The sequence below is a fragment of the Uranotaenia lowii genome, unplaced genomic scaffold, assembly GCF_029784155.1.
Source record: "Uranotaenia lowii strain MFRU-FL unplaced genomic scaffold, ASM2978415v1 HiC_scaffold_456, whole genome shotgun sequence".
NCBI lineage: Eukaryota > Metazoa > Arthropoda > Insecta > Diptera > Culicidae > Uranotaenia > Uranotaenia lowii.
The window spans coordinates 1-15,866 of NW_026598374.1; the positions used below are offsets into that span (position 1 = coordinate 1).

Consider the following 15,866-nt stretch of genomic DNA (forward strand, 5'->3'; position numbering starts at 1 on the left):
TCCGGGGAGGTCGAGGACGAAAAGTTTTCGAAAATTGTCCTGCAGGCTCAAAACGATTACCGCCGGAACATGACATTGGCATCTCTCGAGAGAAGTAGGTTGTAGGTATAGTATAGGCAAAGGGATCGCTCGTTGAGAAGCTTGACGTTGACGATGATAAAAATCAACCCGACACTGCGCTGTCTGGCGTAAGCTTCGAATGGGGAATGTAGGGGTATGGAGGAAAATGAATGCCGCTCCGCTGTGAATGAAGTGAAGAACACTCTTGAAGAAAAAAGTAAAATGTACAACTCCTGGGGCAGATTGTCGTCAGAATGTCTACCAGTTTCGATTGATAATCGTGTGCCTTGGAATTTTCTATGGATTTCAAGTAATGCACTTTCAAGGTTTTCTATCCAGTGAGATGTCGATGTGATTGTGAACACTTGGTTTCAAAAGACTTTATAACAAAATCCGAAAACTTTGAATTTGTTTAAAGGAATCCATAATGTTGATAATTTTATATGTTTGGAGGTTCAAATTACTTATACCTAAGTACTAAAATGACCAAAAGTCAGGTTACAACTTTTAAATAAGTAAGAACTCAAATTGGTGAATTCAATGATTCACAACTTGTGGACCACAAGTCAACTTTTTGGTTTGAATACAGCAATTAATATTTTTTTAAATATTAATAACTTTTAAAATGGAAATTGCGTTTTTAATTTGAATCGGTAATAAATTGTAATACCTGTTAACAATAATCTCGACTATAGAATTGTTAGGGGCGACAAATTGAACTGTGAGAGCTACGGAGCGATTACTGTCCTCAATGCCGCCTACAAAGTGTTGTCCTGAATCCTGCTGCGTCGCCTAACATCACAAGTAAACAGATTCGTGGGAAGTCATCAGGTCAGCTTCATGGAGGGACGGTCTGCGACGGACCAGATCTTCACTCTACGGCAAATCCTTCAAAAATGCCTGACCAGAATGATCAAGGCGACGATAAATGGAACGCAGTGCTGTGTGCGGATCTCAGGTGAATTTTCGAGTTTATCGAATAGCGCAAGGGGCTTCGGCAATGCCATGGTCTATCCTGCATGATATACAACGTGGCGCTAGAAGGTGTTATTCGACAAGTGGTGGGCAGGGTTGCCAACATTTATTTTCAAAAATCAGGGAACTCGCGAAATAAAAATCAGGCAAAATCAGGCTACGTAAAAGTAACGGAAATTTCGCTCAAAGTGATGACCTTTGTTTTTTTTTTTGGTCATCGCTCCACATTTTCACTCCAATATGTGTTGTGAGCAGTGAATCAAATTGTCCCTGATATTATCTCAAAACAAGCGACAAAGTAGACGTGTGGTTTTGTCTTTATTCTCTCTCTGTGCGACAACCTTTTGTCTCTTCCGTGTGTGTATCATGACAAAATGAAATAGGCAATGAAGAATTGTCGCGTCGTTGAGAAGATAATGACAAATTCTAATGGGAAATTGTCCTGAAATTTACAACTTGGGACAATCAGCTTCGCTTATGTGGGTAATCTATCTGATTTCGTAATAATGATAAATTATGTGACCAGATCATAAGCTATCTGAGAAGAGGTCTTGGCCTAACTTTAAGGGAAACTATGCTAGAAGTAGTACAGGGACACTATTTCGAGGCCGTGGCCAATCTGGCAAGTTCCGGAACGAAATATGTCAAAGTTATCGGATTGAAACTTTCGACATATTGATGGAAAGCTCTTGGCCTCTCCATAAACGAAATCGATAGGAGAAGTGATTCGGGGACACTTGATCGTTGCCATGGCCAATCTGGCCGGTTCCGGAACGAAATATGTCAAAGTCATCGGATTGAGACTTGCGACATATCGAAAGAAAGCTCTTGGCCTGAACATGAGAGGAATCGATAAGAGAAGCAATTCGGGGACACTGGGTCGTGGCCATGGCCAATCCGGCCGGTTCTGGAACGAAATATGTCAAAGTCATCGGATCGAGACTTGCGACATATTGATAGAAAGCTCTTGGCCTGAATATGAAGGGAATCGATAGGAGAATCGATTCGGGGACTTTGGGTAGTGGTCATGGCCAATTCGGCCGGTTCCGGAACGAAATATGTCAAAGTCATCCGATCGAGACTTGCGACATATTGATAGAAAGCTCTTGGCCTGGACATGAAGGGAATCGATAGAAGCAATTCGGGGGCACTGGGTCGCAGCCATGGTCAATCTGGCTGGTTTAGGAACGAAATCTATTACAGTAAGTTCCGGTACATAAAAAATCATCAAAACGGGTGAATTGATGAATATTGGTTGTAAGATTTTAATGAGATCTACTGGAATCATAAATGGCTGGAATTTTAAATAAGGAGCACTTTCTAATGTTAAAAGTAATATTTATTTTATTAAAGACAAAACATAAACTTAATAAAAAATAGTAAGAAAAAAGAAAATGTTAGTTTGAAGTTTGGATTTGTAAAGCATCGTGAACGGCGGACTCAACAAGTTGTTTGTTGAGTTTAACCTTAAACACATTTTGGATACTACCTCCAGATAGGCGATTACGCTAGTTAGTAAAGACCCTGTTGAACGAAGAAAAATCGCGTTCAACATCTAACTGGGATGATGCTACGGCCATAACAACTTTAGCAATGTCTGAGTAGCGAACATCTTGAACTTTGACATATTTCGTTCCGGAACTGGCCGGATTAGCCATGACCACTACCCAAAGTCCCCGAATCGATTCTCCTATCGATTCCCTTCATGTTCAGGCCAAGAGCTTTCTTTCGATATGTCGCAAGTCTCAATTCGATGACTTCGACATATTTCGTTCCGGAACCGGCCAGATTGGTCATGACCACGACCCGAAGTCCCCGAATCGATTTTCCTATCGATTCCCTTCATGTTCAGGCCAAGAGCTTTCTATCAATATGTCGCAAGTCTCGATCCGATGACTTTGACATATTTCGTTCCGGAACCGGCCGGATTGGCCATGACCACGACCCAAAGTCCCCGAATCGATTCTCCTATCGATTCCCTTCATGTTCAGGCCAAGAGCTTTCTATCAATTTGTCGCAAGTCTCGATCCGATTACTTTGACATGTTTCGTTCCGGAACCGACCAGATTGGCCATGGCCACGACCCAGTGTCCCCGAATTACTTTTCCCATCGAATCCCTTCGTAAAGAGGCCAAGAGCTTTCTTCCAATATCTCGCAAGTTATGATCCGATACCTTTTAGTTGGTTTTTTGGAACCGCTTATCCTTATATTTTTCAACAGCAACAAACTAATGTTCTGAAAAAATATTATCGGGATCCATCAGCAAAGAAATTTGTCTTTATCGTTCCGAGCGTGCGACAACGAAAAAGATTCATTTATTTTTGTCACGAAAAGTTCAAGTTGGGACAATGTCATTATCATTCGATAGTAGGCGATTTTTGATTCACTGGTTGTGAGCCTACTTAGTTGAATAGTTCTGCTGCATCAAAGCAATCCCTTCAATTCTCTTTTTCAATAAGAATTAACGGGAATCTTTCGATTGCTTTGATTCAGCCATTTTCACTTCAGCTACGGTACCTAGTCCAGTTCCTTACTACCCATTTTTCATGGCATTGCAAAAATCAGGCAAAATCAGGCATATTTTCAAAAATCAGGGAAAATCAATGGCTTATCAGGTTGTCAGGCAGAGCCTCGAAAAATCAGGCAACGCCTGAAAAATCAGGCACATTGGCATCTCTGGTGGTGGGCGAAATGCGGGGCACAATTTTCAACAGATCCAGTCAAATTTATCTGCTTTGCCGATGACATTGATATAGTCGACAGATCATCTGCGGCGGTGGAAGAGATCTACCGCAATCTAAAACGTGAAACAGGAGGAAGGATTAGGTTAATGATTAATGCGTCCTCGGCGAAGTATATGCTGGCCAACGGATCCAATACTATGGACTCCACAAGCAACTGTCGAGAAGACTTAGCCCTCACACGAAGTGTAGTCTGTACATGACGCTTATTAGACCGGTTATTTCCTACGGGCACAAGATATGGATATCGCTCGAGAGGACCTGCGTACTCTCGGAGTATTCAAGCGACGAAAGTGAAGCTCCATTGTTGGGACCGTTTTAGTTGCGTAGTTGCGGTACAAAAAAAAAGTTCAAAAATCGTCAACATTCTGGAGTTCACCATGATCTCTGCTTCCGCCAGCACCGTTACAAACGATTCGTCGTCTAGCTTCCTCACAATTGGAACTAATCCAAGAGATGATTTCACTTCCCGCACCATTCGCTCCCAACAATCTCCCATATGAGGAACGGCTGGAGGATTAAACTTCCACTGGGTTTGAGCAATCGTGAACGTACTTCCCAACTCTTTGTGAATCTTGCAGATCTCGTCGTTTAGCTCTCGGCAATCACCGGCAAAGTTTGTCCCCCATTGTCGGAATTGATTTCCTGTGGAGTCCCGCGTCGTGCGATGAACCTTCGAATCGCCTTCTTGTACGCATCGCTCAAGCTAGCTACTACCTCCAAGTGAACTGCTCTAACGGCAAGGTAAGTAAAATGGCAGACCCACCGCTTAGCCACGCTTCCTCCTATCTTCACTTGATAAGGCCCAAAGGTGTCTACACCTACGTAGGTAAATGGACGCACGTCCGTCTCCATCCTTACGGCTAAATGCGGTCCCATTTTGGGAGTGACCGACGTTGATTTGTACAATCGACACCACATACAGCGTTTCCTTGCTAGACGTGTCTCTACTCGTAGATGTGGCAACCGGAATTTCTGTCGGACCTCGTTGAATACGGCCTCGTCGTTGGCTTGACTGTACTTTCGTTGATAAAAACCACTAACAAGTCTGTTATTCGGTGCTTTTTAGACAGGATTATCGAATGTCCTCTCCGCTTTCTGAATGTCCGCACTAGTCGAACCAATAGAATCCACCGATTGATTACTCCCCGAAGTTCGCAAATTGTTCAAGTAGTGGTGAACGTACGCCACCCAACGAAGTATCCTCTCAAAATGCGAAATCCTCTCGTACTCCACCATTAGATGCTTGATCACATGGCTGCAGACAAACGCTTCTCGCAGTTCCAGGTTACTTTTGTCGTAGCCATATTTTTCGAAGCGCAACTTTCCATTGAAAGCGTAGAACAACGTTCCTGCACACGTTCTTCGTCATCAAAATTCGTATATAGACTGACTCGCAACGCAACGCAATCCATCCGAATCCAATTCAACCGTTTATTGAAGAAGTGTTGGTTTAGAACCCTTCAATGATATTTGCAACACACCACTACAAAGAATTTCGTTCATCCCGCGTGTTTCCATTACCACAGTTCATCATGATTTTCGTTGCCTAGAATAGAATGATCCAATTTGCATTCAAAGTGTGTTTTGAGAAAGACACTCAAAACCAACGAAAGAACGAACGAATTTAGTGTTAGTTCTGATCATGTTTTTCTTTAAATTCATATTCTTGGATCCTTCTACTAAATTCATATTCTTGGATCCTTCTACTACAACTTTCATCCACAGTCTCCTCTGAAACCATCTTCCAATCTGCTTCGGTTTGTAGAGGAATTTGAGTCCTTGGAACCAATGGCTATCTACTTTGCATGTCGGTCCCTTTCTCAACTTGGTGGCTTCGTCTGCAACATTGACTTTTGTCTAAATCCACTGCCATTCTTCGACACTCGACAAACTTAAGACTGTCAACCCTGAAAGCGACGAATTGACGATGTGGTAACGATGTGTGCCCGACTCGAAGCGGTGCGACCTTCGTTTTCGACGACACAGGAGCCACTCTGATCTTCCCTCGATCCATGATGCGGAAGTAAGCGAAAGCTGCGCAGGCCTGAACATTCGCGTCCACGAACAAATGAAGCTCAATATTTTTGTAGCTTCCGGATCGAATCCTGAGAAATAGCAGCGAGGAATGCGCAATCCAGGTATGTTTCTCAGTACAGAAAGACTCTCTATCCACCGGATCACGATCTCTGTAATTCTGCTGTCCCAATCCGTGTAAGTTCGCCAAACGTCTTGGATTAAGATTTTTCCGTGAAAGACAGATAACCCTACCACCCTGGTAAACATTTTTGTTGCCATATTCTAACGCTACATTCCATATACTTCATAGAATGATCGCATGAAAGTAAAAAAACAGCATTTACCTACCAAAGTGGAGACAATATACATACATATATCAATGTTATTTCTTTCGAAAGCGACGAAAACTACACCAATTGAGCGCAATCCGACACCTTATTCGTACCTATCGGAAGAATTCAAGGGAGTGCAAGATTTTTCTCTTATAGTCGGCAAATCGTTGCCAGCGACAATATCTTCCAGTTCTCTCATTGGTCAATATTAGGGGAGAGGCGGGCTATATGCACATATTAAGGAATGCACTCATTTTCTCCCGTATTCCAATAGATAGGAGTCTGAAAACTATATGCACATGAGCGGACATCTGTTTTCTATATGTAAGAGCAATTTTTCTGTTAAAATCTTTAACAGTTTTTGTGAAAATAATTTTATAATAAATGAAGTCAAAATAGCCGATTTCCGAAACCGGTGGGCTAAATGCGCATATTTATGTTTTAAGCTATATTTCATTTACACTTGCAATATTTTGAAATTATTCAATAGAAAATGGAAGAAACGGATGTGAAACATACGTCAAGGCTGAAATTTTGGTGAAATTTTTACATCACTAGTTCTTTTGCATGAAACATAGTTAAGTATGCCATATGGCCATATTTTATGGTAATATTTTGTGTGTATTGTATTTTTATCGGATCAGTATGAAGTTCTTCTTTTTTCGCTATAAGATCATGAGTTGAGCGTAGATTTAATGTTTAAATGATAGAAAGTAAAAATTTATAAGACTAATCTATTTTTCTTGATATAGGCATTTAACCTGCCTCGATATGGGCATACAGAACCTGTCTCTTATTCCAATACCTTATCATCTACAACTTTGCCAAAAGCTTCAATTTGTTGAATTTCCGATTTCCAGATGAATAAGAAAGAAAAACCGTTAAAATTTTTGTTCACAGAACCTATACGCACAATAATTAAAGTTCAACATATTATAACAAAACTGACGAAAATCTTGTTTGAATTTTTAAATTTTTCGACTTTATATAACAATTTTATTTTTTCATGCCATATTTTAAAATCGTATTACCTTCAAACTGCACTGATTAGATATGATGAATCTCTAGCCATATCGTCTATCGGCTGTATGCGCATATTACCCAACATGCGTATTTAGGAACACTTCCTCCTACTCAAATCCCGTTTGATTTTTCGCTATCTGGATGCACTGCTGGATGCAGAGAAAACATGACGATGATTTCTCACTTCAATCCCACGTGGGAGCAAAATTATTTCAAACATGGCTGACTATGGTAGAAAGTCCACCATGTTTGTAAATTTTGAAATAAAAAAAAATCGATTTAAATTGACTCCAGATGACATTTTATACGATCTTTTCAATATGCAGTTGGAATTGCGATTCGCAACACCGAGCTGGGAAGCCAAGCGGATCGTAGATGCTCATAACCAGGTGGAGCAATTCTCATTTCGAGGGGACTGTAGTACCCTCCAACTGTGAATCAAAATTCACATACTAACAAATGATAATGATATTGTCCCTACTTGAACTTTTCATGACAAAATAAAATGTATCTTTGTCATTGCCGCAAGCTCGAAACGATAATGACAATTGTCAATGATATCGGATTGAGACTTGCGACATATAAGAAGAAAGCTCTTGGCCTAAAGATGAAGGAAACCCATAGAAGTATTTCGAGGACACTGGGTCGTGGCCATGGCCAATCTGGCCGGGCGCGGAACGAAAAATGTCAATGTTATCGAGTTGAGACTTACGGCAGATGAGACGAAAGCTCTTGGCTTCAAGATGAAGGGAATCCATTGGAAAAGCATTTTGGGGACTGGGTCCTGGCCATGGCTAATCTAACCAGTTTCGGAACGAAATATATCAGTGTTATCGGATTGAGACTTGTGGCATATGAGAAGAGAGCTCTTGACCTCAAGATTAAGGGATTTTATAGGAGAGGCATAACTTTGAAATACTTTGAAACTGTCCAGATTGGCCATGGCAACAACCCAGTGTCCACGAAATGCTCCTACGGATTCCCATCATCTTAAGGCCAAGAGCTTCCTTTTCATATGTCTCAAGTCTCAATCCAATAAGTTTGACATATTTCCAGGACCCAGTGTCCCTGTACTATTCTTTACATGAGTTCTTTTATGGTTAAGCTAATATCTTTCCTCAGATAGGGGAAGAGGGGGCATAATGCCCACGTTAAGAAAAAAGCCTTGTTTCAGAGTACATTTGAAAAGATTAAATTTACTTTTCGATTGTGTTTGGAAGTTTGGAATGTTTTTTGTCGAAATCTGATAGTTAGAATAACTGGAAGGTCAAAAAAGGCCACAAATTTAATGAAGTTTGAAGAGTAGGTTGAAAATTGGATTTCAATTTCAGTAGGGGCATAATGCGCATATGTGTGTACCCAATCGCGCCGTTTAACGTTTAATAAGTGTTTATTGATTCAAGTGCTTCCGAAAGTGTTTGTCAGGTAAAAACACTTCTATTCTACTTCACAGATGGGAAAATATATTGCTACGCGCAGTGCTGCCAGATATACTTAAATTCTTGTGAATAGTTAATTAAATCTATATTAAAATTAGGAATTTTAAATATATTCGTTTATATTCAAGTTATGTTTTCCAATACAACATGGAAATATCTTTAAAATTGTTGTGATGAAACTGCATATAAATTTATACAAATATGAAACATGCTTAAAGATAAACGGACATGGCGCGTTTTGCCCCTCTTAGACATGTTTGTTAAAAATCGTTCAAAACAATAGGAAAAATAATTGAATAAGGAAATTTTTCGTTTTGTGATGATTTTAAAGACCAATGTTCATAATTGTACCACATGTCAGGTAATTTTTTTTGCCGATAGATGCCGTAATTCCTTACGAAAGTCAAGGCACAAATTGCAAAGAATATGGCTTCAAAAATATTTTTAGATTTTTGCAGAAATTTATCGCAAATTTGATGCTATTTTTTTGTACATAAGGTTTCTACTGTTAATTAGAAGGGAATAACGTAAAGAAATTTTAAAATAAGTGTATAACTAGCTAGATATCGCAGTGGAGCGTTTTGCCCACAATGGGCATTATACCCCCAGTTCCCCTAGGTCTTTTTTTCCTGTTGGGGAGAGAGACCACTGCGACCATTAAATTGAACTATTGTGGTATTTTGGTAGCACTACGAGCACACACATAAGGATCTCCAAGTGCAATCTAAGTTCCCTTGAAAAGATGTATCCACATGCTGCACCATTGAGGCGTATAATTCCAAGGTATACACGGCTAGCATTTCACTAATGCTAAAACCGTTAACCTTCATCATACTATGTGTGCGAGGTTATGTCACGACCGGGATTCGATCTCATGAACGTTGGCTTAGAAGACAAGTATGCTATCCTCTAGGCCACGATCTGCTGGCTCAGATAGGTCTTGATATGATCATTTTTTTTTTATTATCACAACCCCTGCTAGATTACCCACATAATCGAAGCGGATTGACCTATTCCATTTTTTCATGATAAATACATATGAAGGAGAGGCAAAAGGTTGTCGCACAGAGAGAGAATAAAAACAAAATTCAGCGCCGACTTTGTCGCATGTTTTGAGACAATATCCGGGACAATTTGATTCACTGCCCTCCAGTAAATGTTGGATCTTTGCGCACAACTTCAACGAAAAAACCATACTAACTTCTCGTTGTTTCCACTTCGCTCCTAACACCCGTTCGAAACCAAACTTCTTCGGTAGCATGGCTTTCGAAGGCTTCACGAACTCTACGCCCAGTTTATTCATCACGCTCTTATCGCTGGACATCCAATTGCGGATATGGAATCCCGCTGGCCTGTGGATCTCGATCACCTCCTTCAAGATTTCAACTTGACTAGGCGGTAAAGATTTTGCTGGTTACAAATATGAATTGATATTTTTGAGCCTAGAAGACACTTCAGTCATATTCCTCCCGAAGATATTCAATTCTTAGTTTAAAAAATGTGCCTCTAAGACTCGTGATACGAGTCTGATTTAAAAAAAATTGGATCCAAATAGATGCTTAAATATTATGAATTGGAACGCTAGATCTTTGCTGGCTAACAAAGGTGAGTTCTTTTTATTTTTGAAAACCCAAAACATACATATTGCTGCCATCACTGAAACTTTTTTAAAGCCGGACAATAACTTGAAAAGCAATGCTTTCTTTAAAATTTTGCGAAATGATCGACTTGATCGACAAGGTGGGGGTGTAGCTATTGTCATCAATAGTCGTCTCAAATTTAGACTTCTTCCTTCTTTCAATACAAAAGTCTTAGAAACAATTGGAATTAAATTAGAAACTTCTATGGGGAAAATTATAATTATTGCCGCATATTTGCCTTTTCAATGTAGCGGTGAACAGAAAAATTTTTTGAAGGGAGATGTACAAAAACTCACCAGAAACAAATCTAAATTTTTTATTATTGGTGACTTTAATGCAAAACACCGATCTTGGAATAATATTTCATCAAATTCAAATGGGAATATTTTATTTAATGACTGCTCTGCAGGTTATTATACTGTTGAATATCCTAATGGGCATACTTGTTTTTCTTCGATTAGAAATCCTTCCACAATTGATTTGGTTCTAACGGATTTAGGCGAGCATTGTAGTCAATTAGTTACTCATGCGGACCTCGATTCAGACCACCTTCCAGTAACTTTTTCTTTATCCCAAAGTCCCATTGAAAACCCTTTAAAATCAACTTTTAACTTTCAAAAAGCTGACTGGGAGCGATATAGTTATTTTATTGAACGTAATTTAGATGTAAACGTTCCATTGAATTCAATTGAAGATATTGATTTGGCTGTAGAAAATTTGACAACTTCAATAGTCAATGCTAAAGCCGCTTCAATACCCAAAGTTAAACATAAATTTAATCAACCTTTAATTGATGATGATCTTCAGTTTTTGATACGACTGAAAAACATTCGTCGACGCCAGTATCAACGTACTCGGGATCCTTATTTGAAATTTATTTATTGCGACCTTCAAAAAGAGATCAAACGTCGTTTAAGTTTCATCCGTAATGAAAATTTTGCTAAAGCAGTAGAGGACATAAAACCCTACTCAAAGCCGTTTTGGAAATTAACTAAAATTCTGAAAAAGCCCCAGAAGCCAATTCCTACTTTGAAAGATGGGGATAAACTTCTTTTAACTAACGCAGAAAAAGCTCAAAAATTAGCCCAACAGTTTGAGTCTGCTCATGATTTTAATTTAAACGTTGTTAGTCCAATTGATGCTCAAATTTGCCTTGAATTTGATGATATTTTTTCTAAGCAAAATGTATTTGAAAGTTCCTGTGAGACAAATATTGATGAACTTAAATTGATTTTCAAAAAATTTAAAAATATGAAAGCTCCGGGGGAAGATGGGATTTTCTATATTCTTATTAAAAAGTTGCCTGAAAGCACTTTAAATTTTTTAGTTAAAATCTTCAATAAGTGTTTTCACTTGGCTTATTTTTCCAATAAATGGAAAAATGCCATAGTAACTCCAATTTTGAAACCTGGAAAAAGTGCTTCAGAGCCTTCAAGTTATCGACCAATTAGTTTGCTTCCTTCTTTAAGTAAACTATTTGAGAGAGTTATTTTGAATAGAATGATGATTCACATTAATCAGAATTCTATTTTCCCTGATGAACAATTTGGTTTTCGTCATGGACATTCTACTACACATCAACTTTTGAGTGTAACTAATATGATTAACGCTAGCAAATCTGAAGGTTATTCAACTGGTGTTGCTCTTCTAGATATTGAAAAAGCATTTGACAGTGTTTGGCACAAAGGTTTAGTAGCTAAATTAGCTCGATTTGATTTTCCTGTATATCTCACTAAAATTATTCTAAATTATTTGACTAGCCGAACCTTACAAGTAAGCTATCAAAATTCATGCTCTGAAAGGACACCCATTAGAGCTGGGGTCCCTCAGGGCAGTATACTTGGGCCGATTTTATACAATATTTTTACTTCTGATCTTCCTGATGTACCAGAAGGAAAAGGTAAAAGATTATTTGCTGATGATTCTTTGCTTTCAGCCAAAGGTCGAAATTTACGGGTGGTACGCAGTAGATTGCAACAAAATTTAAATTCCTTTTTGAATTACTTGAAAATGTGGAAAATTTCTCCTAACGCTTCCAAAACTCAACTTTTTTTTATTTCCCCATAAGCCAAGAGCTAAATTTTTAAAACCTAATGAAAATCATTCCATAACTTTTAATGGGGTTTCATTAGAATGGTCTGATCACGTGAAGTACTTGGGACTCACACTTGATCGGAATCTTACTTTTAAAAATCACATTGAAGATATTCAATCTAAATGTAATAAATACACTAAATCTCTTTATTCTCTCATCAACAGGAAATCCCGACTGAACCAGAGAAATAAGATGCTAATATTCAAACAGGTGTTCCGACCTGCGATAATGTATGCAGTTCCGATTTGGTCTAGCTGCTGCGCGACGAGGAAGAAAGCCATCCAGAGGATTCAGAACAAGGTTTTGAAAATGATTTTGCGGCTTCCACCTTGGCACAGCACCGAAGATCTTCACCGGATTGCAGGCATTGAATCGATCGAAGAGATGACTAACAAAATCATCTCCAGCTTCAGAGGCAAATCGATGCAGTCTTCCGTCGCAGAGATTCGTTCTCTCTACAATTAGTTTAATTTTAGGATAGTGTTTAGTTTTAAGTTTAAAATATTTTTGACATTACAGGATGTTCTCCTACAAAAAAAATACTTGATTGTGCTCAGCAAATTTAAGTCGAATAAATAAATTTTAGTGATTAGTAAACTATAGGGCTCTGGACAGTTCATTATTGAACTGAACACCTAATTTAATGTAATAATGTAATATAAATGTAATGATGAATTGGTACGAATAAAGACATATTAAAAAAAAAAGTCTGATTTAAAAATATAACGAAAATGCGTTGATTTGAAAATACGACCAATTTTATTCCAAGAAAAGCAAAAATTTTTCAAACGTCGACAAATCATTGACTGGGAGCAATTTCTTGTTAGTTTTTATCCTCTCCTTGTGATTTTAAAGAAATAAAAATAAAACTATCATAGACATTCTTACAAAAGCAAAGTGCTTCTGCTTTCGAACGTAGAAAGGGAATTTTAAATGACAACTTAATACTGGGGCTTATTCTGCGACGCGAGTGACGTGACTCACGAAATTTCATATCGTTTTGCTGGCTTAAATAGCCTCTCTAGTCTCGAAATTTTCGTTCGTATGAGCTGCTATTGGTCTTCAGAACTCATCGATACACAAATTTCTTTGCTAAAGCATTTTCTGGAGTCAGGACGAATAAGTCAAATTTCGTGAGTCACGTCACTCGCGTCGCAGAATAAGCCCCACTAAATCTACAAACGTTTCATTCTGGAGCAAGCTCGACACATCTTCATCAGCTGCATCCTTGTAGGACCTTCTGCCCATATCTTTGTGCTCCCATCGGAGTGACATTTTTTCCATTGGTTGTTTACCAACGGACAGTTTGTAGACGAAGCTTGAAACTGTAGCCCTACGTGTATGTTTGTCCTTCATTTTTACTCTTTTTTTTTTGCTCCCAATTGTGTGTCCCATCAGAAAGGACCCTCAGCTCGACGCTTTCTAGAATAAAACACATATAGAAGCATCAACAAACGGTAACGATTAGGGCAACTTGAAACGAGCGACTGCTTCCAAATTGTTACGTGATACTCACAGTTATGTGAGTGAATTTAAAATGCGAATGACATTTTTTGTTTTCGCAGAAAAATCTTCCAAATGCGGAAGGAAATTGTCAACCCTAATCACAGCTCCACAGAAAGGGAAGTATTTAGGTATAAACGTACAGTTTTGGCATGCGACACAAAGTTCCAACCGATCTTTTCCGGTATTTTCATTTAAATTGAACAAGTGTGTTTGTTGTCAAAACATTAGAGCTCTCGGGAAAAAAGAAGGCCCGTTCTGGATGAAACACACCTTATCAGTATAGTTAGTGGAGGACCTCCCTCGGGGGCTCGCTCACTCATTCAACGTTGCCGGACTAGGGTATCATTTTGAAAGCAGGAAGGCCGGCAAACATAAAGGGATGTCCGGGTGCCACGCTCGGAGGAAGAAAAAAACAATCGCTAGCAAAGAAGTGGCAAACAAGCAGCAATCAAGTAGGAAGACATGCATCCAACAACCATTGTGGCAAGGGCAAGAAGCGAAGACGACGACGTAATTGGATGGTTAGCGCGCTTCTAATTGCCTGTTCAAAATGTCACTTTGCGTCGCGCAGTCGTTTGTTTTGCATAATACAGTTATCGATGTCGTCAATGGGTGTTAAGTGATGACCTCCGGACCTCTGGGAGTAGATAGAGCAGAATCATTTACAGAAGTAATAAGTTTTTGATTGAAAAATTAATTTCAATGGACTTAGTAAGCTGAATATTTATTGTAGAGAACACTAGGAAATAACATAAAGAGCAATGCAAAAAAAAGGTTGAAAAAAGTATGATAAAGGGTGATACGGTCAAAATTTGGTCAAGGGAAACCGCGTGTAAATCGGTGAAATCGTTTAGTAAAAAAATCGAATTAAATTTTTATTTTAAGAATAATTAGTATAAAATTCAGGAAAAATATTCAGTTAGGCTTCCGCTTTTCCAAATCCGAATTTCCGGTCCTTACGCTTAACTCCTGCCATCAGATTTTGTACAGCCACCTTGTCCACCTTCTTCGCCGCAGAAAGCCAGTTTTCCTTGAACTGCTGCTCGTCCTTAGCTGTTTTTTGATCTTCTTAGGGTTCCGCTTGACAATAGCCCAGTATTTCTCAATTGGGCGGAACTCTGGCCTGTTGGGAGGGTTCTTGTCCTTGGGAACCACCTGCACGTTGTTGGCGGCGTACCACTCCATGGTCTTTTTACCGTAATGGCAAGATGCCAAATCCGGCCAAAACAGTACGGAACAACCGTGTTTCTTCAGGAAAGGCAGCCAATTATTTTTTTTTTAATTTTTAATTTTTTTTTATTTTTTTTTATTTTTTTTTTTTATTCAAATACTCTTTCACGTGAATTTCTTGGTTGACAGTCCCGAAAGCCATGACAATGCTGCTTTTCAAGCCACAGGTACAGATGGCTTGCCAAACCAGATATTTCTTCGCGAACTTTGACAGTTTCATGTGCTTGAAAATATCTGCTACCTCTCCCCTTCCTTTTGCCGTATAAAACTCCTGTCCCGGAAGCTGCTTGTAGTCGGCTTTGACGTAGGTTTCGTCGTCCATTACCATGCAGTGAAATTTCGTCAGCATCGTCGTGTACAGCCTCCGGGATCGCGCTTTGGCCGTCGTATTTTGTTTATCATCGCGATTTAGAGTCACTACCTTCATTCGAGTCGATAGTCCGGCTCGTTTTTTGGCTCGATGCACGGTTGAAGACGATACACCCAGCTTATTTGCGGCATCTCGGAGAGAGAGGTTAGGGTTTCGCTTGAAACTACCGGTAACTCTCTTTGTCGTCTCAGTGGCTTCCGGTTTTCGATAGTAGAAAGTAGTTTATGAAAAAATAATTTCTTGATTTTCATAGAAGGCTTTGGAAATAAATGGTCAGATTTAAGACGTTTGTTGCCCCGAAAAAATGTTTTCTTAATAATCGGAAGAAAACTCTATCATTCGTGGTTTAAAGTTGAAAATTTATTCACCACATTTATGTCCACTTATCTAATAAAAAACAAATACATAATAATCATTGTAACAACCTAAATTTTC

The 15,866-nt window shown here is 39.0% G+C and overlaps 1 protein-coding gene across 1 annotated transcript; it reads right to left on the reverse strand.

Annotated features, from left to right (window-relative positions):
- Positions 1-4,156: 4,156 nt before the first annotated feature.
- Positions 4,157-13,681, reverse strand: LOC129760126 (uncharacterized; the record flags this gene model as incomplete). Its single annotated transcript, XM_055757710.1, has 4 exons — positions 13,509-13,681; positions 9,792-9,981; positions 4,387-4,797; positions 4,157-4,306 (listed from the first exon to the last, which is right to left on the reverse strand). Coding segments are annotated over exons 1-4 (924 nt in total), but the record flags the coding sequence as incomplete, so codon positions are not given.
- Positions 13,682-15,866: the final 2,185 nt, after the last annotated feature.